The sequence below is a fragment of the Argentina silus genome (assembly GCF_951799395.1).
Source record: "Argentina silus genome assembly, chromosome: 14".
NCBI classification, from domain to species: domain Eukaryota; kingdom Metazoa; phylum Chordata; class Actinopteri; order Argentiniformes; family Argentinidae; genus Argentina; species Argentina silus.
In genome coordinates, this window is record NC_139668.1 from 18,289,980 (window position 1) to 18,315,061 (window position 25,082).

At 47.9% G+C, this 25,082-nt stretch overlaps 1 protein-coding gene across 1 annotated transcript in view; it reads left to right on the plus strand.

Annotated features, from left to right (window-relative positions):
* mgat5 (alpha-1,6-mannosylglycoprotein 6-beta-N-acetylglucosaminyltransferase) overlaps positions 1-25,082 on the plus strand; it is a 77,815-nt gene that overhangs the window by 33,219 nt on the left and 19,514 nt on the right. The window contains exons 4-11 of the mRNA XM_083684904.1: positions 4,797-4,873; positions 6,696-6,785; positions 9,081-9,152; positions 10,655-10,816; positions 12,464-12,633; positions 13,686-13,820; positions 17,342-17,475; positions 23,585-23,718. Coding sequence (XP_083541030.1) covers positions 4,797-4,873; positions 6,696-6,785; positions 9,081-9,152; positions 10,655-10,816; positions 12,464-12,633; positions 13,686-13,820; positions 17,342-17,475; positions 23,585-23,718 — 974 coding nt within the window. The remainder of the gene's footprint in view (positions 1-4,796; positions 4,874-6,695; positions 6,786-9,080; positions 9,153-10,654; positions 10,817-12,463; positions 12,634-13,685; positions 13,821-17,341; positions 17,476-23,584; positions 23,719-25,082) is intronic.

Sequence of the window (25,082 nt, forward strand, 5' to 3'; positions counted from 1 at the left end):
TAGAAAGGCAACAGTAACTCCACTTGTTACAACTAACCACTTGTTACAACCAAGGTATGCAGAAGACCGTCTCTGAAGGCGCAACACGTCGAACCTTGAAGCAGATGGGCTACAAAAGGGGGTCCAACCCAGTACTAGCAAGGTGTACCTAATAAAGTGGCCGGTGAGTGTATGTGTCTGTATTCCATTGGCTACTTATTGTGGCTACGTATTTCCCCCCGGATGAGGACTGTGAATTTTATTGCTTCTCAGCGCTATTCAAAGCTCCTCTCGCTGAAACCTCAGCTCTGTTATCTGCAACAATAGGTCCCACCCTGCGCTTGGCAGTGGCTTTTGATTCATGACGTGGCTGTTCTTAATTTATTTGGGTACACAGGGAAACATGAGTCACGCCTTCGGGATGATTAGAGATAATGAAGGCTTTTTGGCTGCCACTGGCATCGTGAGCGCTGTTGTACCCTCTTCTGCTGAGAGGGCCCTGTCAGAGCCAGAACGAGAGCCCTCGAGAGGGCCCTGTCAGAGCCAGAACAAGAGCCCTCGAGACGGGTCGAGATTACTGCGCCAGACCCAGGCCTGAGTCAACGCCAGCCACGGGGGAAGACCAGCTCCAGACACGTTCCTGTGAGAGACCTGCACACATCACATGCTCATCACACAGCGCCTCTGCTCTCCCAAAGCTACCTGCACCTCCCCCCCTCCCCCCAACCCTCCCCAAAGCCGAGCCACTCCTCCCTGTCACCCGACTGAGAACCTACAGCTGTTCTGTAGCTGGGAGGTCTCTCCATTAGTCGGGCTCCTGCTTAATTTATGAAGTGCTCAAGGATGTCTCCTCCCTCCCTTTCACTCACTCCTGCCTGCAAAGTGCATCCAACGTTGGTGGCCGGGTCGTGGTTTTGATACGAGATTCCTCGGTGAGACAGAGGAAATGGAGAGGGGAAAAGTAATCTGTAATGTTTAATTGTTGACTGGCGACTGCGATGCTCTCCTCGCACCGCGTGGCAGGGGTCCAGAGCGCCGGGGTGGCGTTGGGATGTGGGCGAGGTGGGCTGATGAGAGGGTTCAGCCTCTGATGTACTGCCGGGAAATGAGGAGGAGAAGAGGATGTCACTTGAGACTGATGTATTCATTCCCAAAGTCGATTATGAGTTACTCAAACATTCATGATGACCTCAGAGGCAGGGTAAAAATGGAGACGGATAATGAAGAAATGACCTCCCTTCACCCTCCTTAACTTTGATATACTGTCCAGTGTACAGTGCAGTAGCCTTATGGAGCTGCTCCTCCTGTACTGTGTCATTGAGTGGTTGTTGAACAGGAAATGGTGTGACGCAATGGTAAATATTTAAACTCTCCACATCCTACATATTCTCTATGTACACTACCAGTCAAAAGTTTGGACACACCTTGCCAAGAGTGTGCAAAGCTGTCATCAAAGGAAAAGGTGGCTACTTTGAAGAATCTAAAATATAAAACATATTCTGGTTTGTTTAACACTTTTTTTTGTTTACTACGTACATAATTCCAATATGTGTTCCTTCATAGTTTTGATGTCTTCAATATTAATCTACAATGTAGAAAATAATTTAAAAATAAAGAAAAACCATTGAATGAGAAGGTGTGTCCAAACCTTTGACTCGTACTGTACCTGTCAGGCAAAGGTGTGGTTTGGCACCGTGCTCATCACCACACATGATCACATGATCACGTGTCACAAGGATGGTCTAGCATGATGTCACTGTTTCCTCCACCATTTTGTGTGTGTGTGTGTGTGTGTGTGTGTGTGTGAGTGAGATGGAGTCAGAGATGCGGGCTCTGATGAAGCATAGAGGACCTCCATGTCCAGTCATGACGTGGACGGGATGTGTCATAACTACAGTTCAGTCAGAGTGGCCATTTCAACGCTCTGGCCCGTTTTGTTATGGTCGCAGACAAGACGACAACTCTTGTCCGAGAGAGAGAGACTGATGCAGTGTGTGTGTGTGCGTGCGGGCCTGCAGGGTGTGTGTAACACACTCTGAAGAGTTCTGTGAGCGTTACCGTGCCTCCTTCACCTCTCTCTGTCGAAACTACCTCGTCAAGGATGTCTGAAGTCCTAAAAATGCGCTCATGGGAAGTATGTTCGTTTTTTTAAATACCACCGCTGTGTTATTTGATTACAGGGCTGCTATATTTAGCTTTGACTTGGCGGTGGCTCTTTCTGCTTGATAAATTTGCTGGGTGTTAGAGAGACCTCAGCCTTCAGCACCCCAGGAGAGGGGGCTGGGGGCGGGGTGGGGTGAGGGAGGGGGGGTGGTGTGGGTGGGTCGTTCCATATCATGATGGAACCGCCTCTAATCCGTCTATTGTTCTCCTGCTCCTTGCTGTTGCCCCTGGAAACAATCAGCCGAGAGTTCCTTTGACTGAGCCGGCCATCTCATGACTGTTGAGACCCTAACTGGATTTCAGTGCTGTGGAGCCCCAGGTACAGGTACAGCCCCAGGTACAGGTACAGCCCCAGGTACAGGTTTCAGTGCTGTGGAGCCCCAGGTACGGCAGGGGCTTCTCCTGCCTGGGCTCTACAAGGGCTTGTTGGACACAGCGACTGAAACAGCACTGAGCATCATCGCAATGGTATTTGTAGCCGTTTGCCCGGCTCGTTGTTTAGTCACGCTCGGCACTGAATGAGTTAAAGTCAGCCCAACTGTCAACATTCTAGAGTGCCAAGGGTGACTTTATTCACCAAAAATGCATAAACTGTATTCACCAGAAATGCATGTACGCTCACTGAGCACTTTATTAGGAACACTATACTAATACTGGGTAGGGCCTCCCTTTGCTCTCAAAACAGCCTCAATTCCTTCGTGCCATTGATTCCACAAGATGTTGGAAAACCAGTTTGAGATGACTTTTGCTTTGTGACATGGTGCATTATCATGCTGGAAGTAGCCATTAGAAGATGGGTAAATTGTGGCCATGCAAGGATGCACATGGTCAGCAACAATACTCAATTGTTTAATGTGGCATTCAAGCGATGATTGATTTGATTGGTCTTAACAGGCCCAAAGTGCCAAGAAAACATTCCCCACACCATTACACCACCTCCACCATGAGAAGGTGTCCAGGTGTTCCTAATAAAGTGCCCTGTGAGTGTATATTGTAATTATTGTTGCTCAGTAAATACCACATAAAACACTTGTAGCACTCTAGGTGGTGAGTGTTCCAGAACTCTTTGGCAGTTGGTGGGTTAAACCCAACTATTCCCTTATTTGAGGAGTGTATCCTGTATTTGTATCCTTCCTGGTAGGGAGGTTTTGTATGAGCGTGGCATATGATTATGAACGCATCACAGAGATCTTTTGTTTGTCTTAGAAAATGACATGGGTGTTTTGAGTAGGAGCATCAAGGGTTATTAAGCCAAAGCGTGCTCTGAATTTTAAATACAGTACTGACACACACCACACTCCAGGCGTGGGAGGACGGTATATCATATCTCTCTGCGCAGAGATCACATGACATTCTCTTTATTGGAACAGTAATAAATGTTTTCTTTCTTGAATCCCCTTTGTTTCGCTGTGCTACATTGCGCAGAAGGAAGCGGTCTCATTTGTCTGTGTACGGTTAGTCGATCTCTTGTTGTTGTTGGCAAGCTCCCCGTGGGTGGCAAATAGTAAAAAAGCTCTGTCTTTAATCGTCTTTAATCGTTTCTGTACTATACACACACGCACACACACAAACACATCTTGTTCTTGGAGCTAATTGAAGAATGTATGTCTTGGGATTGAAGTGGTACAGCAGAACTCCCGTTCAGTAGCGGTTTTTTTTCAACGTTATCAACCGCACATTTAGAGGCTTACATTGATGCCTACAATCACCCGCAACGGACCACAGATCAATGGCAATATCCCTCTGTCACTCCAAAGTTTCCCTCAGACTGTGAAACTGCGTCAAACTGCCGACACTGCAGGCTGGCTCGCCTCTCAGGCAAGAAGAGTCGTTAAGACTACCATCACTCTGGCTGTCTGCTCTCCTCCCCTGCTATCTCTTTAACCCATGAAGAAGAAGTCCACGAAGACCACTCTGGTTGCCATTGGGAACTGTGGACCTGACAGCCTATCCGGGAGCTCCGTGATTAAAAAAAGAACGTCGCCCCCCCCCGTGCCTCCTCACCACCTCCGTCACTCTAGAACGGGCCACCTTCACGCCGACCACCGTTCTTCCTCCTCCTCCTCCTCCTCCTCGTTGGAGCAGTTCCCACTGCTCCTGTGGGAACGAGAGTAACAAAGTACAGTAGTCAGCAAGGCTGGCAGTGAGCGATTTCTCCTTGTTAAGCGGATTAGGCAGATCTGTTGTGGATGAGCGCATCTGATCCTGCATCGTCTGCTGCAGCAGGTACTGGAGCAGAGGACCAGTGCAGCGTTCCCGGCCCGGCCTCGCTGGCTGGGATGCGCGCGTGTTATCCCATCTGTTGCAGATGGATGGTACGCTGCCCTGCCCGTGCCCTGGAGAGAGAGCATGCTGCAGACGGCACACATGTTCTTTTACCATGGCCTGGTCACTTTAGTCCAAATGCCTTCTCCTGAGGAGAAATGGAATTACGCTGTAAAGTAATTGGTTTTTTTTCTCGTGTTTATCATTTGAAGAGAACAGAGGGTGTGTGTGTGGGTGTGTGTGTGTGAGCACGCACTTCTATTGATCTCTTCATGCTGTCTGTGTTTGTTTGTGAATTCCACACCTGCACCATTTTTGTCTGACCTTATTGATCTCGCTCTCTCTATTTCTCTCCCTCAACCCCTCTCTCTCTCTCTCTCCCCCTCCAGACCTCCTGAACGGTGCCCAAGAGAAGTGCGAGTTGCCCTCCCTGGATGGCTTCCCTCACTGCGAGGGCAAGATCAAGGTGAGAGACACACACACCAGCGGCAATCACAGCCCTGCAGCACTGGGTGTGCCTGGCTGCCTGGAGCAGATACTCTGATATCACATTCACCATCTGCTTCTCCCAAGCCTCCACTGAGCCTGATGCTGTCATCATAGGCAGGCAGGCAGGCAGGCAGGCAGGCAGGCAGGACCAGCAGATGATAGAGAAAGACTCCATACTGAAAGCAGATGAGCTCTTCTGTCCCATTTGTCTGGTCTTTTTTGATGGGATCGTTTTACTGCATTTAGATGCCTGCTAGTTTTATTTTTTTATTGAGCTTGATCAAAGGCCACTTTTGTTTCCATGGATCTGCAGAATTTAATGACTAGGCTTCACTGTAACGACCGCAGTGAGAGTCGACTTCAGTCGGTTTCTTTTAATTTTTCCAGCGCTTTCATGGCATTGGTTTGAAATGCCAGCCATCATTATGCTACAGTAAAATACCGTACATGCTAACGTTTCCCCTGGCAACCTCTACCGTCCTTCAGTTATTGTCTTTTTAATGCGTGGAGTTCTGGCATCTGATGTTCCTTTCAGGGGAATTATTATTTTTCTTAGCTCAGACAAAGGAGAAGTACATCACTCGCTATGCGTGGTCTCTGGAGCAGCACCTTTAACACATTCACAGGCAGATTGAAGAAGCTTCTCACAAGCTTTGTAGTCTTTTAAACCCTTTAAAGACAAGTAGATACACATGATGCTCTGAGCCTGCGTTACCGCCCAGGGGACTTGTTAGTCATGGTGGATTGAGTTGCTTAAGGCAGTCTAAATCTACACCGGCCCAGGATGGAGTGGCTCCCCAAGCCCCACAAAACAACCTGATGAAGATGTAGCATCTGTCAGGGATGCAAACTAGTCACCTTTTGGCAAAATTTGCCGTAATCCAAAATAGGCCACCTACGTGATTCGTGCAGATCCGATGGGATTCTAGGGTAACAACTTTCTGTACCCAAATCCTAAGAGTCACCAGAAATTAGCATTTAAAAGCTTATTAAAAAAATAAATTATATATATATACTGTATATACACTCACAAAGCACTGTATTAGGAACACTTGTACACCTTTTCAAAAATCTTTCTTTACGGGGGGGGCATGCCCCCGAACCCCCCTGAACCCCCCTAGCAGGACTGTGTTTCCCCAGCTCACACATTTCTCACCTTTTCCACCCCTAACCAGATTGCATCCCTGATCTATGGAAAGACGCTATTGTCCATGTGGGAGTTGAACACCATTATTTCCTTAGACTTCAGCGATGGCCTCACGTCTCCCCCGTAGCCGCCTCGCCGAATCATAACCTAATAATCTAAATTACTTTTAATAATAATATTAATAATACTACTACTACTACTACTACTACTACTACTAATAATAATAATAATAATAATAATAATAATAATAATTATTATTATAACCTCATAACTCCTCTGCTCCTCTGCATGGCTTTAACAGATCGCCCTGCCGCTCTCTGTCTCTGAGCATTGTAGGAACACAGTTGTTTCGAAGTTCATTCTTCAACATCTCATCGAACCAAACACACCCTGTCTCAGATGGCTCATTTGGTCAGAGCAAGGCACTGGTACGGTACTACCCAGGTTACGGGTTTGATACCTGCACAATTCACATTTCACACATGGATTCATGCGTCTGCTCAATCAGACTGGCTTTAACTGTGGAACATGACCCATGACACGGTCCGGGGGCACATTTCTGCTCTCATCGCAGCTGGGTCTTTTCTCTGTGTGGATGGCTGCACTGTGATCTGGGGATATGTTCTGAGTCTCCTCTCCTCCTCTTCCTCAGTGGATGAAGGACATGTGGCGGTCAGACTCCTGCTACACTAACTACGGCGTGGACGGATCCACCTGCTCCTACTTCATCTACCTCAGTGAGGTGAGTATCGGGGGGGGGGGGGCCGCAGGGGGGAGCTGCAGTGTGGATTAATCCACTCACAGGGGGGGGGGCCGCAGGGGGGAGCTGCAGTGTGGATTAATCCACTCACGGGGGGGGGGGGGACGGGGGGGAGCTGCAGCGTGGTTTGTTCCACTCACGGGGGGGGGGGGGGGGGGGCTGCAGTGTGGTTCAATCCATCACGGGGGGGGGGGGGGGCAGTGAGGTGAGTATAGGCTGGTGTAGGGCTCGCGGGGAGAGGGGGGAGGGGGGGGGGGGGCTGCAGTGTGGTTGGAGGCACTCATTGACATTCGTCCAGTGTTTACGTCGCCTGGGGATGTGGTACGCCTGCTCCTTACGCATTCACTGCATCCCCTGCATTCCCTGCATGCCCTTGACGACACAACTATCTATTAGTGCAGTAATAAATGGTCGTGTAAACACTGAAGGAATGTCAATGACTGCATCCAACCACAGATGCAGATTGTAAATCAAATGCTGTGTAATTATTGATGAGGCTTGGTATGTAAGCATGGGTTGTAAGGCTGTCATTACCCGGGGGGCGTGTGCATGCACATGCGACCGTTAACGCGTGTATGTCATTTTTAATTTGAATCTCCGCGCACATGAAACAGATTTGTCCCCCCCATGGCGATGAACGGGGAAAATACGATTGCTTAACGAAGCAGAATTTGAGGAGTCCTTGATTCTTTGAACGCGTGTTGTTCTCTGCCTCAACGAAGCAAAGCGTTCTAGTTCGTACCGGTCGGATAACAAGACGCGGTGCATTTTGTGTCAGTTGAGAGCAGTGGTGAAGGGGAAGGGACCTCAAGGAAGGGGGGGGGGGGGGGGCAGAGTTTCTCCCCCCTTTCAAAATTCTGCCCCCCCCCCCCCCCCCCCCCTCCTCCTTCCTTGGCATCCCTTCAGTGGTAAAGGAGGAGTAAAAGGAAGGTTGGGGCAGTGCTGTCTCCTTCTTAGTGTATAAATAAGGACTCTTGAAAGGGCATGCTCAAAATCCATGAGGAGAGGCTGAGAGACTGAGAGCCCCTTCAGAGCGAAGCAGCTCTCTCTCCCACCCGTTGCACCCCACTCTGTTGTCACGTGAACAGCTGTCACCATGGTGATACGCATGCATTTCAATACAGAACCAGCCTTGTTCTGTCTTGTGTTTCTCTCTCTCTCTCTCCCATTGTTGCTGGCTTTCTCTCCTGACGAACGCACGCACACACACACGCGCGCACACGCATACACATACGAGCACACACACGCGCATACACACATACGAGCACACACACGCGTGCATACACACACACACACACATACACACATACGCACATACACATACACACACACTCGAGGCTATGTATAATTTGTACTTGTCCATCATCACGTACGAGCACACGCATACGCGCACCCGCACACACACACACACACACACACACACACTCGAGGCTATGTATAATTTGCACTTGTCGATCATTCCATTAACCTTGTGGGAAAGGCAGGTCAGAAAAACAAACACACGGTGATTAATGCCCATTATAACAAGGTCAGGGCTCAAATGCCAGAGCGCAAGGCTTCCAGATTAATCTGCCATGGCCCCGGCCCAGGGAGGGAGGGAGGGAGGGAGGGAGGGAGGGAGGACAGCCAGGACGAATGGTCCCGGCTACCAGCCTGTCACTGATAATTGGGGACGCCATCTTGGGGACCATTTGTACACTCCACAGGTTGGCTCGCTGGCCCAGTCGGGGAGGGAGGGAGGGAGGGAGGGAGGGGGAGTGAGTGAGTGAAGACGATTTGGCCTTAACTGATGAGGTACTCAGAGAAGGGTGGGTCTCTGGTCTGGCCTGGTCTAGAGAGCCTTGTGTCTGTGTCTGTGTCTGTGTCTGTGCGACAGGCTTGGCCAGGCTAGGCGGCACTTCAAACGCGCGCGCCCCCTGAACCTCGGATGTGAGAACAAAGAGAGCAAGCCTCCGTCACCATGACATCTGTTTTCACACTGAAACAATTACCCTCCTAACGACGGGATCGTCGCCTCCATCTCTTCACCACACCGCCTCCACCCGTCCCTTCTCCTCTCTCTCTTTCTTTCTCTCTCTCTCTGGTCTCTCTCTCTCTCTCTCTCTCTCCCTCCCTCTCTCTCTCTCTCTCCCTCCCTCTCTCTCTCTCTCTTTCTCTCTCTCTCTCCGGTCTCTCTCTCTCTCCCACATCAAGCAGGTCACAAACGCTCTCCCACATTCTCCTCTCCGGGGTTTCTGACGGCCATTTTGTGTCTTTGGACCTGTTTTGTGTCACTAGGTGGAGAACTGGTGCCCGCGTCTGCCCTGGAGAACCAAGAACATGAACGAGGAGGCAGACAGGAGGAGCCAGGTGAGTGTTGCAGACAGCGCCTCCACCGCACCCTGCTGAGCCCAACAGTCTGGTGGTACCCTCCTCCTCCTCCTCCTCCTCCTCTCTTTCTCTCTCTCTCTCTCTCTCTCCCACCCACCTTCTTTCTCTCTCTCTCTCTCTCTCTCTCTCTCTCACCCACCCACCCTCTCTCTCTCTGTCTCTCTCTCCCTTTCTCTTTCTCCCGTGACAGGCAGTGCTCACCGAACCAGACCTGCCAGGCCTTTCTCTCTCTATCAACCCTCTGGGGGGGGAATCTCCCATGAAGCAAATGCCAAGTCTCATTGGGGCCATTAAATAATGGTTTGATAATATGGCACTTTGCAGAAGTACAGTACCACCAGACCATCTCTCCAGACAGGGCTCCCCTGCCCAGATCGGTGTGTGTGTGTGTCTGTGTGTCTGTGTGTCTGTGTGTGTGTTGTGTGTGTGGTCCAATGATTCTGTTAAAGCAGCCATTTACTAAGAGAGGCAGAGATGCAATGATATCCAGTCTGTCTCCATGCCAACGGGCACTCAGTCAACTCTGCTACCGGGCTGTCTGGGCCTGGGAACCCGCACAGCGCCTCTGCTTTATTGGTTTGGAGTACCAAGCTGCATCTCCCTGTTTATGGATAATGCAATACAGGACCAAATTGAATACTCTTCGCCCCCCCCCCCCACACACACACACACACACACACACACCCTCCCCCCCTCTGGATAATATGTCACCGTGAGTGAGCTTTTGTCTTTTTGAGAAACCCGTTGATGGGGTTTGTGATTTTAATTTTGCCCAGCAGCCCAGCGAGTTGTCCCAGTGATTTCCTGTCCTGATGAGGGATGGTAATGTGCCGCCCGACCACTGCGTCTCCCCGCGCTAGCAGCTGTTAGCGGCAGCTGGGCTGCGTTCACGCCCGGGGAGGCTGAATAAAGCCGTTCCTTTAGCGTCGGCCCGCGAGAAAGCTGAAAAATGTCTCTGCACACACTCGAGCGTTCAATGAGGGGCCATATTTCCTTGTAATACAAAGAGTCCTTTGCAAGTTGTTTGTGCCGATGAGAATCCTCTTGACACTATTGATCCTCCACCGGACATTTCAAAGGGTTTGAATATGAACGTCAATCCTCTGCTGTAGACACAGCAGTCATTTTCTCTATTTAGACTGGAGAAAAAATACTTTCCAAAGGCATGCAGACTGTAGCTGTATGTGTAGCATTGAGGAAGTCCTTGATCCTGTGAACTGCTGCATACACCTGACACTGTATTACTATTGTTATTATTGCAGTCATTACTGCTGCTACTTACACTACACCCTTATGCACTACTACTGTCACTGGTTTATTATTACTATATTATATTCTATTGTTGATTGTTGACTGTAGTTGATTGAGGAGCAAAATCCCAAAGCATATCACTACATAGTTTACAGCTGCGTGCCATGTACGTGACCAACGCAACGCGGTGTGATTTGATTTGGGAGTGGTCTGTGGTGTGTCGCCCTCAGACGGAGATCCGGACCAGTTTTGACGAGCTGTACCGCGTCATGTCCAGACGAGAGGAGTTCCGCTGGATGATGCTTCGGATCAAGCGTATGGCCGAGCCCTGGGTCAGCGCCATCCGCTCCCTGGCAGCCAAGCAGAACCTCGCCAAGCGCAAGAGGAAGAAGGTAGGAGGAGCTCTGGCACACACACACACACACACACATATATATATATATATATATATATATATATATATATACACACACACACACACACACACATATATATACACACACACACACACACATATATATACACACACACACACACACAGATATATATATATATATATATACACACGCGCACACACACACATATATACATTCACCGGCCACTTTATTAGGTACACCTGTTCAACTGCTCGGTAACGCAAATATCTAATCAGCCAATCACATGGCAGCAACACTGTGTGTGTGTGTGTGGACTCATGGGAAATTCCTTTAATTGAATCCATTTTAAATTGAGTCTATAACACAACAAAATGTGGAAAAAGTGAAGGGGTCTGAATACTTTCCGAAGGCACTTGAGGTCAGGCAAGGCGCGATTTCTTCAGGGTGTCCACCAGGCAAGCTCATTCAACTGTAAATAGGTGTTCCCGGCGCAGTGGTTGTCAACATGGGGACAAGATAATGGACTCGTCTCCTAATGAAACACCCTGGCGAAGTGAGAAAAGCCCAACAAGGAAACTCCATTGTGTCCCGGGTCGCTGCCTGGCTCCCGTGATTAATAATGCAGGTTGCGGATCCCAGCAGTCCTGAAGATGATGTGAATAATTCACCTCCACCTGCTCAGGCTCGGAGCAGGGGCGTATTGCGAGAGCTGTGTTCCCTCGAGTTAATGTCTCCTCCTCACGCTCCTGCTACCTGCCACCCGCCCGGAGAGCAGAGATCCCCGAGCAGCAACCAAGGAGCGCGGCTGTGTGACCCAAAGCATGGAGCCTCGTGTAGGCCATGGAAGCTGAGGGTTGGCCTTCACCTCCAGTACTAATCCTCTCGGCCTGTTAATCCCTGAACAATGCGCCATGGCAACTGTGGGCGGCCGACAGCTCTCTACCATAAGTCTGTCAGGTCGTCCATGGCAGGCAAAAGCATTGTGTTCCCTTCTGCGGTACACTGTGTTCTTTTGTCCTTTCCCCTGTGAAGACACTGCGTTGGTCCTGGCGGCAGTGACACAGCTGATGCAGTCGTCCATACAGTAGTGTGTCTTTCACACACATTCTATGCTGCGTGGAATTCCCGGAATGGAGATTTGACTTGATTAGCTGGCAGTGGTCGCATCACAATCAAAGAACACCATGACAACGAACGAATCTGGAGGCGAACATAGCAAGCTTGTAAAGAGAGCAGACATAGCTGTATTTACAGTATCCTATGTTAGCTAGATTGTTCAACGTGATAACATATTTGATATTCAAGACGTGTGTTGTTACAAGTAACATGGAAACAGTAACAGTGACCAGTCACATTGTTGTTTTTTTTGTGTGTGTGTATATATATATATATCATAAAAAAAATAAACATTCCACAGTTTTACATACTGTCTGTTTCTGGGATGATGGGGAAAACAAACTAATTTGATTATGGTTGGAGTATATTTGGCAGTCAAATATCTCCATTGTTTTGCAGGCTGTCTCCACTGACATGGCTGTCTCCACTTCACCGGCATACAGAGAGAAATTAGTTTGTTGTTGTTGTTGTTGTTTTGCATTAACTGAACTGAAACTCACCCTACCTCCCCCTCCCCCCCTCCCCCTCCCCCTCCCCCTCCCTCAGATCCTGGTGCACCTGGGCCTGCTGACTAAGGAGTCGGGTTTTAAGATAGCGGAGAACGCCTTCAGCGGGGGGCCTCTGGGGGAGCTGGTGCAGTGGAGTGACCTCATCACCACCCTGTACCTGCTGGGCCATGACGTGCGCATCTCTGCTTCGCTGGCCGAACTCAAAGAGTAAGTAGTCCAACGGTTTTTTGTTTTTATGAGTGGAGCAATATATATACAGTACCAGTCAAAGGTTTGGACACACCTTCTCATTCAATGGTTTTTTTTAGTTTTTTTTTTATTATTATTATTTTCTACATTGTAGATTAATATTGAAGACATCAAAACTAGCACCAGTCAGAAGTTTGGACACAAACTTGCCAAGAGTGTGCAAAGCTGTCATCAAAGCAAAAGGTGGCTACTTTGAAGAATCTAAAATATAAAACACATCCTGGTTTGTTTAAGACTTTTTTGTTTACTACATAATTCCATATGTGTTCCTTCATAGTTTTGATGTCTTCAATATTAATCTACAATGTAGATTATTATTATTTTTTTAAATAATAAAGAAAAACCATTGAATGAGAAGGTGTGTCCAAACTTTTGACTGGTACTGTAGGTCACGAGAAAGAGTGTTTCTAAACGAAACGCTACGCTAACGCGTGAGAGAGCTGTGGTGAGTCGCCACGTAAAGTCTCTCTTGTTGACTGTGACGAGCCCTCCATCTGTCCTGCTTCGTTAGGTGAGCCACTCGTTTTGCTCCACTCCCATTTGCCTAAGTGCATTTTACTGTCTGTCAACAACAGTCAGAGCTTCCACCCCTTTGTCGTGCTGTTTGTTCACTTCCTCCCTTCCGTCCTCTTCGTTTGGGGCCCGGTTGCGACATGTGGGCGGCTCCCAGGCGACCCCTCTGTCTCGCTGACTGATCTCACTGATACTTTCACTCTGACTGTTTGTATTCCCCTCACTGGTGTCTGGTGTCATCATGTCATCCTGGGCTTCTCACGAAACCTAACCACGGCCTCAAGGTTTCCATGGTTTAACAAACACAACATAGTCGAAAAAAGGACAGTTTTGTAGCATCAATAACTCAAGAGTAGTTCCAGTAGATTGGTATGTTGCCTTCTCAAACCCCTTCCTACAGTACTGTAGGGCTACACTCATAGAAACACAATAAGGACTACCTGTATTGCCACATGCTCTGTGGGTCCTAACCCCTCTCCTGTCCCCTGTCTGTCCAGGATCATGAGGAGGGTGATGGGGAACAAGTCCAGCTGTCCCACCCAGGGGGACAAGGTGGTGGAGCTCATCTACATCGACATCGTGGGCCTGACCCAGTTCAAGAAGACCCTAGGTCCCTCCTGGGTCCACTACCAGTAAGTGACCTGGCCTATGATGAGCTGTGAAACCACAGCAGGATGTGGTGGTTGACTGTCCTCAAACTGTTCTCAGAAAAACACTTTGACGTCTGTGCACATTTGAAGTTCACTCCCTCAAAAGTTTTCTTGACTGTTCGTTTTTAGGGATACCAGTTTGTTTCGTCTGTCCCTGTCCCTGGCGTCATGTCGCCACGTTTTTCTATCCTTTCTGATTGCACAGTCATCTTCTGGAATGTACCTTTTGAGGTATGCTAGGAAGCAGCCGTTGGTGGTCGGCTTTCTGTGGTGAAAGGCCCCCAGCCTCGCCAGAACAATATCTCAGGGCTGCTAATTGCGACTTTCCTTTTCTGTGTCGGGTTGCAGGTTTAGAGTGCATCCTGTTCCTTTTTTTCTCAGAGGAAATTGACTCAACCTTTTTGCGGCAGGCGGCGCGGTAATGCCGGATCCATCTGGCGTGGTCTTGAGTGCAGTCATTGTTATCTGAAGTGAAGACATTAACTTTTTTTTTGTATTCTTTTTTTTCTTTTTTTTTAAAAATGTTATCAATTGTCAAAGCTCGTGGCGGTTTTGTCAGAAGAAAAGCATTCATGCCTCTTTGTCCTTTTATCTTTTGCTGTCGCCATGTGAAGATTTGTATCTGCTGTTCTCTCCCACCCCACCCCCCCCTCTCTCTCTCTCTCCCTCTCCCACCTCCCCCCCCCCTCTCTCTCTCTCTCTCCCACCTCCCCCCCCCCCCCTCTCTCTCTCTCTCTCCCTCTCCCACCTCCCCCCCCCTCTCTCTCTCTCTCTCCCACCTCCCCCCCCTCTCTCTCTCTCTCTCTCTCCCACCTCCCCCCCCCCTCTCTCCCTCTCCCACCTCCCCCCCCTCTCTCTCTCCCTCCCCCTCCCACCTCCCCCCCCTCTCTCTCTCTCCCACCTCCCCCCCCTCTCTCTCTCTCCCTCTCCCACCTCCCACCCCCTCTCTCTCTCTCTCTCCCTCTCCCACCTCCCCCCCCCTCTCTCTCTCTCTCTCTCTCTCTCCCACCTCCCCCCTCTCTCTCCCCCTCTCCCCCCCCCCCTCTCTCTCTCCCCCCCCCCCCCTCCCTCCCTCCCTCCCTCCTAAGTATCTTTCACCTTCCTGCATCCTGTAAGGGATGAATTCCATTTCTCGCTTCAGCGCCCGTAGAATAACACGGTCCCTTTGTGAAACTGCCCTGGTCTGTCCTGAACTTCATTTGTCACTGAGGGAAAACGCCTTCCAGCCTCCCAACGCCTGTTTCCATCTGAGCTGTCACCCTCTAATTGTTTGTGTATCGTACCCAAATGCTAATAAACAAACAGAGCACACTGGCATATCTTGTTTTGAGACTTGTAGTTAGACATATTCCTGGTTCTCTCTCTGATTAATGCATTTGTCATCGCCCTAACCTCCTTTTTGCAGCAGCCTCCATTCATTTCATTCTCTCAATTTATTGCAGCGTGCGAATAACTTAATTTGAGACAGCGTGGCTAATGTTAGCTGGGTAAAGCCGGTGTGACAGTGATGTTTCGAGGCAGTGGGGAAAAACTGGAGGGAGAATCAGAGTTATCAGCAGACAGCCGTGTGGCTTTAGAAATAATGAGTGTCTCCACCTCCCCTGTCACTCTTCATCCCTCACATTCTCTCTCTCTCTGTCTCTCTCTCTCTGTCTCACTCTCTCTGTCTCTCTCTGTCTCACTCTCTCTGTCTCTCTCACTCTCTCTGTCTCACTCTCTCTGTCTCACTCTCTCTGTCTCACTCTCTCTGTCTCTCTCTCTCTGTCTCTCTCTCTCTCTCACTCTCTCTGTCTCACTCTCTCTGTCTCACTCTCTGTCTCACTCTCTCTTTCACTCTCTTTCTGTCTCTCTCTCTCTGTCTCACTCTCACATTCTCTCTCTGTCTCTCTCTCTCTCTCTCACTGTCTCACTCTCTCTGTCTCTCTCTCTCTCTCTCTCTCTCTCTCTCTCTCTCTTTCTGTCTCTCTCTCTCTGTCTCTCTCTCTCTCTCTCTCTTTCTGTCTCACTCTCACTGTCTCTCTCTCTCTCACTCTCTCTCTCTCTCTCTCTCTCACTGTCTCTCTCTCTGTCTCTCTCTCTGTCTCTCTCTCTCTCTCCGTCTCTCTCTCTCTCTGTCTCTCTCTGTCTCTCTCTCTCTTTCTCTCTCTCTCTCTCTGTCTTAGGGTTATGGTTTTGCAGAGAATCTGTGATTGTGTCAGTCATTATAGCAACACTAAATCAGCGGGCGTCAGTGTGTCTAATTGGCAATCATGTGTGGAAATGATCCATAACAAATGACTGGCATTGTTAAAGGAGATTATTCCATATCCCTCTAAGCTTGGTCTCAACGTCAACACTGATCTGAACCCTGTTTGATTTATAACCACTGACTCTATAACACTCCATTATAAAGATCCCCCCCCCCCCCCGGGTGTCTCTCTCTTTCTCATCTCCTAAGAATGTTGTGTCGGGGCTGATGATACTCAAGGGTCTGAAAAACAAAGAGATTTCCAGGCCTTGTCCCTCTGGTCTTAAGTTTCCTCATCATGAATCCATTCCCTGCTTTTTTATTTCCTTTTGTGCTTCTGAAAGCCCCTCCAAACCAAGCAGCAGCCATCTGCAGAACAGCTGCCTGGCCAGTCAGCGGCGGCCCTGCCTGGGCTGTGGGGCGCCCCTGCGGCCCCGTGTTTACCCCTGGATCCTCCACACTTTGATTAACTCACCAACTGACAAAGAGTTCCGGAACACTCACCACCTAGAGTGTTCCAAGTGTTCTATGCGGTGTTTACCCAGCAACAACACTTCGATTGGCTACAAAATGAAGCATGGTAATTTATGCATTCATGGTGGATACCCTTGGCACTGTGGAGTGTTGACCAATTGGGCGGCTTTATTCACCCTCTGCACTGAATGAGTTAATGGTCATTATTACACCTCCACACGCTGGACACCGATCGCAGGAGAGGTCTCACACCAATCGAATAAAACAGGAACGTGACGGTGGAGAACAGTAGCTTTAAAACGTGTGTAATCGTAATCGAGAAGAAAATAAGCTATAAATATCTAGTGAAGGTAAGAAAGAGAGAAGAATTACTCTGCCATATGACATAATGTGTCATTACTCTGCCATATGACATAATGTGTCATTACTCTGCCATATGACATAATGTGTCATTACTCTGCCATATGACATAATGTGTCATTACTCTGCCATATGACATAATGTGTCATTACTCTGCCATATGACATGAATGTGTCATTACTCTGCCATATGACATGAATGTGTCATTACTCTGCCATATGACATAATGGCATCATGTCCTCTGATTAGTCACACAGTGTAACCTTTGTGTCCCAGTATATCGACATCTCCTTCTGTGAAGCACGCTCTCAGAGCTCTGCTCACTCTCAAACGTGCTTCAGGTGTGTTATGTTGCAATCGAGTATACTGAACGCTTATGAGTCACTGCTTTGCTGTGTGTATTGGGTGCCTGTTTAAAGCTGGTCGTGTGTGTGTGTTGCAGGTGTATGTTGCGGGTGTTGGACTCCTTCGGGACCGAGCCGGAGTTCAACCACGCCCACTACGCCCAGTCCAAGGGACACAAGACCCCGTGGGGGAAGTGGAACCTTAACCCCCAGCAGTTCAACACCATGTTCCGTAAGTCCATCCAAACGGCCACAGGCTGGGCAGGGAGACCCCCCCCACCCCCACCCCCCCAGTGTCAGTTTCAGAAGCTAAACCACGCTAGGCTGGAATAGCAGTCTCGCTCAATAGACCCTTTGTGCTGTGGTTTCACTATGACATTCTCATAAGACAGGGATGTGTTTTCAACAAGTGTTGATCTCCGGAAGGGTTTAATAACGTTGCAGCGTTGGAAGAGAGCTGGAGCAGAGCAGAGCAAACACATGTTGGTTTCACAGAGTGTTGGTTTCTCTGGGTGTTGGTTTCTCTGGGTGTTCCAAAAGCAGATCTCTCTCCGCTTCGGGATGCGTTGGATCTGTTTACTGTTTTGAGGTCAGATGGATTCACGCTGCATTGTTTGTCAGTACAGTTTGTTCAGGCTTTAAGGGAGAGAAAAACACACTTTGAAGATTAAATAAATATTTCATCGTGTTTGTTTCAGGTGTTGAATTTCCTTGCACCTGTAAGATGTAATGGAGGACGTTAAGAGTAAGAAGGCGCCTCAGGGAAATTGATCCTAGCTTTGGACTTCCAAACACCAGTTAATTTATAATGAGGCGTGAGGTGAACTTTGCTGTTTGTTGTTGTTCTCCTCTCCGTTCTCCTGAAGAAAGACTACAGCAGAGTAAACAGTACATTGGCCTTCTTGTTCCGCTTCTAGCCAGGTACAGGTACAGGTACAGGTACAGGTACAGGTACAGGTTGTCTCGTTGTTGTTTCATTTATTATTACCCATTAAGTGAAGCTCTTCTTTGATCTCTTCTTTGATCTTCCTTCAGTGTTCCTTCAAGAGTACACACTAACAACCCTCCATGAAAGTGCTCTGTTCGAGGTCACGATTGCTTTCCCACCTGTCCTCCTGTTAGAATCTATTGAATATATCGAAGTACAGAATAGTTTTGAGTTCATAGCTACCCTATGGCGGTCCTTAAAGATGTTACGTATCGTACGTAGCGGTCTCAAGAATGTATCCAGCCCATCAAGGTAATTCATGGAAATAGTATGCGAGACATTTGAACAACTGGCTGTTCACCTGGCATGAACCAGACGCCAGCCTTCTGATCTGATGCAGACCTCTATTGTCTGAGACTGGTTGGATTGGTTGGCGTTGGAGCAGTGAGTGTCCCAGTCACACTCCCTCAGTTCCCCTCCCAGTTGGCATGTGTGTCTGCCTGCTCTGAGGGCTTGAGCAGGTCCTTTCTCCAGGCTCCTGTTTCACTGTCCTGGAGGGGAGGAGGGGAGGTGGAGGAGGTGGGAGGTGGATGAGGTGGGAGGAGAGGAGAGAAGAGGAGAAGGGAGGGGGGGGTGTGGATGAGGAGGGAGAGGAGAGGAGGTGGATGAGGAGGAAGGGGAGGGAGAAGAGGAGAGGAGAGGAGAGGGGGGGAGGTGGATGAGGAGGGAGGGAGAAGAGGAGAGGAGAGGGGGGGGTGGATGAGGAGGAAGGGGAGGGAGAGAGGAGGAGAGGAGGAGAGGAGAAGAGGGCCAGAATGCAGTTCTGCTGGAGTACTTTCACTATGAGGGAATGGCCATCCACACTTCCATGCAGCCAATGGGATTAGCACGTTTGTTCAATGATCACATTTTCCCTCTCCTTCTGGTCCAGCTGCTACATGGCTTATCCTGGCTGTTATGATGGTTCTTGCCCAGGCCAGACACAAACACCTGCATTGGATTTCAATGTGGACTATGAGCCCTGTTTGGTAGAACTCCATACAGCCTGAAGCTCAAAAAACAGACCGGAAACCGGAGCCAATCGAGTGGTGTGGAAAACACATCAAGAACATCGTCCGCCCGAAAGCCTCGGTCCTCGGTCTAATGTTTTACAAAGCTGGCTCCTCACTGTTCAGGAGGCTTTACTTACGCGCTGGGTGATTTCCCAACATTTTCTCACACGATATTAGAATGACGTTGGCTGTGATGGGACAGTCTCCTGCCTCTAGGACAGCGTCTCATCTGCCGTGAGTGTCATGTGAGCCATGGCAGATGACGCCCACTGGCAGATATCCGAGGCCCAGCTCAGTGGAGGTCGTAGTGGTGCCATCTCCTCTGCCTCTGCCTCAACTGACCTGCCAGGTCTTGCTGGCCCCAACCCCCCCCACGCACAGCCCCTGGCCCAGGCAGCAGGCTCTGCCTGTATATGAAGGCCAAGACCAGCCCCACTGGTTTAAATAAGGCAACACACTGGAGCTGTTGTCAGAGGGAAAACTCCCCTGTGTACAATGCTGACATTGATTAAAGTGATGTTTATCTATGGTAGTCTTAAATATACACGTACCTAAACAGCCTCCTCCTCTCTCATTTCCTCTGCTCGTTTGTTTACTTTCATTTCCCACTTTCTTTTCTGAGGGAGATGTTGGTATAAAGGTGATTAAAGGGAAAACTCATCACTGGTGCTCATTGAGTCCATGACTGTTTACTGATCTTGAAATGTTTTAATGTCTGTATTTGAATGTTTCACAAGGTTAGGGTTTCTGAATAAGGAAGCTACATGGTGATGTGAAGAATGCACTGGTAGAGAGAATGTTTTTCTGAGCCCGAGTTAAGGATTACAGTAGCCATTGAAGCTTGTGCTGATTACAAATGTGAATTCAAGGGCTAATTTGTTCTGGTAATGTAATTTAACATTCAAGAAGCCCCACAGAAAAGCATATGGCCCCTGTGTGCTTTATTTTCTTATCAGGCAGATGGTAATTTCCTTATGCCAATTAATAATTCAGGCAGAAATAAACATCTGATTACATTGAATTATGGTCATATGAAAGCTGTTAAATATGCATCCTTGGCCAAATGCTGCAATAAGGCGTATGTAAAGCGGACGTTGCATAACAAGGCACCGGCTGGCTTCCTCTCCTTTTAATTAGAACAACATCTCATCACGTCTCGATGGGCTTTATTTGATGGACTGGCCCTCTGAAGTCCATCCCACTGAAACTCTTTGAGTTGCCTAAACCCGTCAAAGCAAAGTCTATCCGAAACCTGAAGGATGGATTTGGTGTTTTCTACTCTCGGAAAGGAGAATAGATAGCACAAGTCTTTTAATGGATTCGGAAAAAGTTTTCTGCTGAGTCTGAGAGCTGGTAGTTTCAATTCGAGAGTTTACCTCCATGTTGCTTTTCTACCAAAATGTAGCGTGTCCTTCTTTCGTCTGCCACATGAGGAGACTTCCTCCATGTTTTGCATATGATAAACCATGCCTTACCACAAATCAGCTTGCACCACTTTGTTAGTGTCAGATTCTCCCAGTCTGAGATCAGCGACACAGCAAACATCACAATCCTCAGAGAAGACAGATTCTTCTCAGGGGAGAATATGTTCATAAACGGCTCTTTAGAGAAATGCCAAACCTCTCAGCAGCCACCTTGGCCGAGCCTTGTCAATACTAACTGTCAATATTAATAGGGTGGATTTATGCTTTCTTGTGTCCCTTCAAAGCAAATGTGTCACTCTCATGGTTTTCCTATGGCAGGCTTTAACGTAACGTAACGTTGTGTCATGAGTGCTGGCTGTAACTCCAGGCCGTTTGCTGTGTCTTGTTATTTGGTCGCTCTCGGGGAGAGGAGAGGAGACACCTGCCAAGCACTGTGAATGCCAAGCTTTAATGACGAAGAACAACAGGTCCGGCCTTTTCCATTGTGCCGGTGCTTGGCTTGCCTTTTTCACTTTTCCTCCTTTCCTACATTGTGCTGAGTGGGCGTTTCCGTCTTCCCCTCAGACCTGGTGATGATGACTTAACTCTGCTCACATAAATAGTCAGGCTTTTGAACTTTGAACTTGACATTCCATTCCTTACCACACCACCTGACTACTGCGCCTATTAATGGACATGCTTTCATAATACCTCTTCATTTTCCCCACACACAATACACAAACACACAAAGCCCCCAGAATACGTGGCTGAGAATTCCAGGCCGCACCTTACAATGCAATGAGTAGAAGACAAAGCCATCAGAGCAAAGTGCAATGTCTGTTTTTTTTGTGTTTTTTTTAGGACTAGCATCTATTAGTCCACTCCTAAATCATAGTTTGTCTGATGTTCAGACCTCAAAGGGGATTTTATGTCGAGATGAGTCCATCGAGTGGGATGTGGATTAATCTCTATAAAACCAACTTATGACACGTGAAAACATCTGACAAACATTGGGCCTCACGCAGGAAGCGGTATACGAACAAATCTCCTCTTATTTTTGCTCGTAGTCACAATTTGTTGTTAATTTGTTAGTACCCGTTGATTTCTGGGATTCACCAATGTTTCCTTATTTTTGCTCTTCTCTTAGGTAAGAGAACATTTTACGAGTGGTCGAGAGCACTCTTACCAAGAACGAGATGCTTTTTTCTTATTTCACAGTCCACAAATTGTTTGTCCAACGCAAGGAAGCATACGTTTTAAATTTGAGGAACATAAAAAAAAACGCATTAACATCATATAATCAAATTTAGTTTATGCTTTGGCCATTTATGCAAACCATTAAAAAATTATTAAATTAAATTCATAAAAATTATGATGCAAACCATTTTCTTTTAATTTCAGTTGCTGTGCATCCCTCTGCTGACACGGCATTTACAGCATCACAAATGTTGTGCCGTTGCTGGATTTTTGATTTTCCTGTAATGACGCTCTGGAAAATCACGTTTACTTTGTTTAAGTTTATTTAACAGTACGTCGATTTCACTGCTGCTGAAGTTCTTCTTCTTCTTCTTCTAGACTTTTTTTGGTGGCATCTCCAATTCTTCGGAATGTGCCAGAGTATTTGCACACGGCACCACACCTGCCCTTAGTGTTTAGGGGGTGTTACCTATGCTAATAACAAACAATCGGCCACGTGGCTTCAATGTACGATCAAGTGGGATTTATCATTCAGCACACCTGGGTAAGAGCAGATTTGGATGGTTGGGAACTAATTGAGGCTGTTTTGAGAGCAAAGGGAGGCCCTACCCAATATTAGTATAGTGTTCTTAATAAAGTGCTTGGTGACTGTACAAAAGTGTTTTGCAGGGTGTTTTCTGTCTATTTATCTGGACACCATGTATCCCTGACTGCCTCTCTGTGTTATTGAGTGCATCCAGTCAGCCAGTGAAGCGAGACGTTTTTTTTTTTTATTCCTTTCCAATTGCCTCATGACTTCCACAAAATTACCCAAATCACATTATGTATTGATTGCCTGCTGCAGTGCCCGGTCCTGTCTTGTTTTGGGCGCTGATTGAAGTTGACTGGCTGGCGTCTTGGTATCGTCCAGCTGGGCCCACAAACCTCCCCTCAGGCTGCGAACTGTCACATCCACTCTCACTGAGTGATGACAGAGGCCTACCCTCTTCCATCGCTGTTATTAGGAATGATTCCGTTCACTTCTTACACGGGCACGGTCGCACGTACAGCCAATTAAACAACACTCGCCACAACATTGGCATGTCAGTGCAGTCCTCTGGTTAAAAACGTTGGTTTTGGTGTAGGTGTCTGCTGTGGCGTTGGTGCTATATGTTAGCAAGTGCAACCTTCCTCTCTGAATAATGCTTTGTGGATGACAGGTTTACTGCTTGTTGTCTTAACACCCCCTCTTCCTGCCTGGCTCGAGATGGATGGCAGCTTCTCTCTCTCTCTCTCGCGCTCCGGCACTTGGAGACTATGATTATCATGTCGCGTGTCCGCCATGAATTTTTCCAACACAGCGTCAGATTTACTGCCGCTCTGCAACATGAGTTGGCTCCCAGAACAGCGGCAGTGCAACAGTGGTGTAAATCAACCCTAAAAGAGCCACAAGCAGGCCCCGAGGCTGATCAACAGGATGCAGCATGTGCTTTAACTCACCAACTGCCAAAAAATTCCGGAACACTCCCGGCACCACCTAGAGTGCCAAGTGTATTTCTGGTGAATGAAGTCACCCTTGGCACTCTAGGATGTTAGCAACTTGGGCGACTTTATTCACCCTCAGCACTGAAATTAGTTAATACCTCCCTTCCTTTCCCTATTCTCATAATCGTTATCGACTAGCCCTGGCGATTTCGGAAAAAATAGAACAAGTGTCATCCATAGTTATTGTAATCCCTTTAAAGGTAGTGATACCGTTATGTCTGATGCGTTTTCTTGCAGCTCACACACCAGACAACAGCTTCCTGGGCTTCGTGGTGGAACAGCACCTGAACGCCAGCGACATCAGGCACATCGATGACATCAAGAGGCAGAACCAGTCTCTGGTCTACGGAAAGGTGGACAACTTCTGGAAGGTACGTTGCTCTCGCTGACGTACCCTCTTGTCAGCTCCCAAACAGTGGCTACCTTTTGTCTTGTAATGCGCAGGATGTCTTTGTCTTGAACTGTTGTGTTGTGTTGTGTTGTGTTGTGTTGTGTTGTTTGCTCAGTCTTATGGGCTCCAAGTTGCTTCCGCTACAGAGTGCTGCACAACACTGCGTTTCAGTGAGCATGGCCGCCAAGTTGGTAATTTCGTTTAGCAAAGCTTCAGTAGAGGCGTGGGGCGGGTCTCCAGGAATGAGTGGGTGGGGATAACTGAATATGAGATGTCCTCGCCAATCAGGATTTCACTGAGAATGTTGGAATGGATAATTATTTGATTGTATTATTCTATCTAGTCACTTAATTTTGTTGTTGTTGTTTGTGATGTGAGCTGCTGTAACGCCCTAATTTCCCCTCGGGGATCAATGAAGTACCTATCTATCTATCTCTAATTTATACAAAAAGTGACTAGACTATCAGTTGTCGGCAACGACTGTAACCACAAGCTGAATCTGTGTCTGTGATATAATAATCTAAGCACTCAACAAGCAGTCTCTGCAGTGGTGCAGCAAATTCAACCAGCTATATTTCTACAGAATAATAATGCAGGAATACTTACCGTAGCTGTTTCTAACTTTGCAGTGACACCGAATTACCAAAACGGTCTTTGCGCGTGGTTTTAGGATCGCCCTGCGCTCTTTAACGGAAGCAAATTGCAGCCTTCTGTGTAGCGTTGCCGGTGACCTCAAGTCGTACAACAGGCTAGTGATCTTCAGCCAGACTTTAGATATCGTAACCAGCAGGAGACACTCTTATGATGTTAACAAAAAGAATAAATGAGCTTCCCAGAAATTCACCCGTTCTCAAAAACTGCGCCCAAAGACAAGGTGGCGGTCCTATCCCTTGATCCCTTGATCTCCTCAAAGCAGAACTCCAATCACTGTGTCACTTGAGCTTTGCTTTGCTCATCCTCGCAACATGAAAGCGTGAGCCCTATACCAAGGCTCCTTGTGAACTCACGTACAGTACCCCGTTTGAAAACAACATGCCTAATTCCCCTGAACACTTTGAAAACCTCTGGTAAAGTTGGGGCGGTTTAATGGAGACCAGTACTGTAGGAATCCTCCTTTTTTATCCTCCATCGAAATGGTAGGATTCAACTGTCCTGGATTTCTCCTGAGGGGTTATAATGTATTCCAATTCATAGTCATACTGTCGTGCAGAGTCAGTGCTGTGGGCTTATTCCAGCGAAGACAAAAACTGTTTAGAGATTGTAACTACGCCAGCCATTTGCACATTGTTGGCATCGCAACAGGTTGTTGGATTATTGTCTTTGTCTCGATGAGACTTAAGAGGA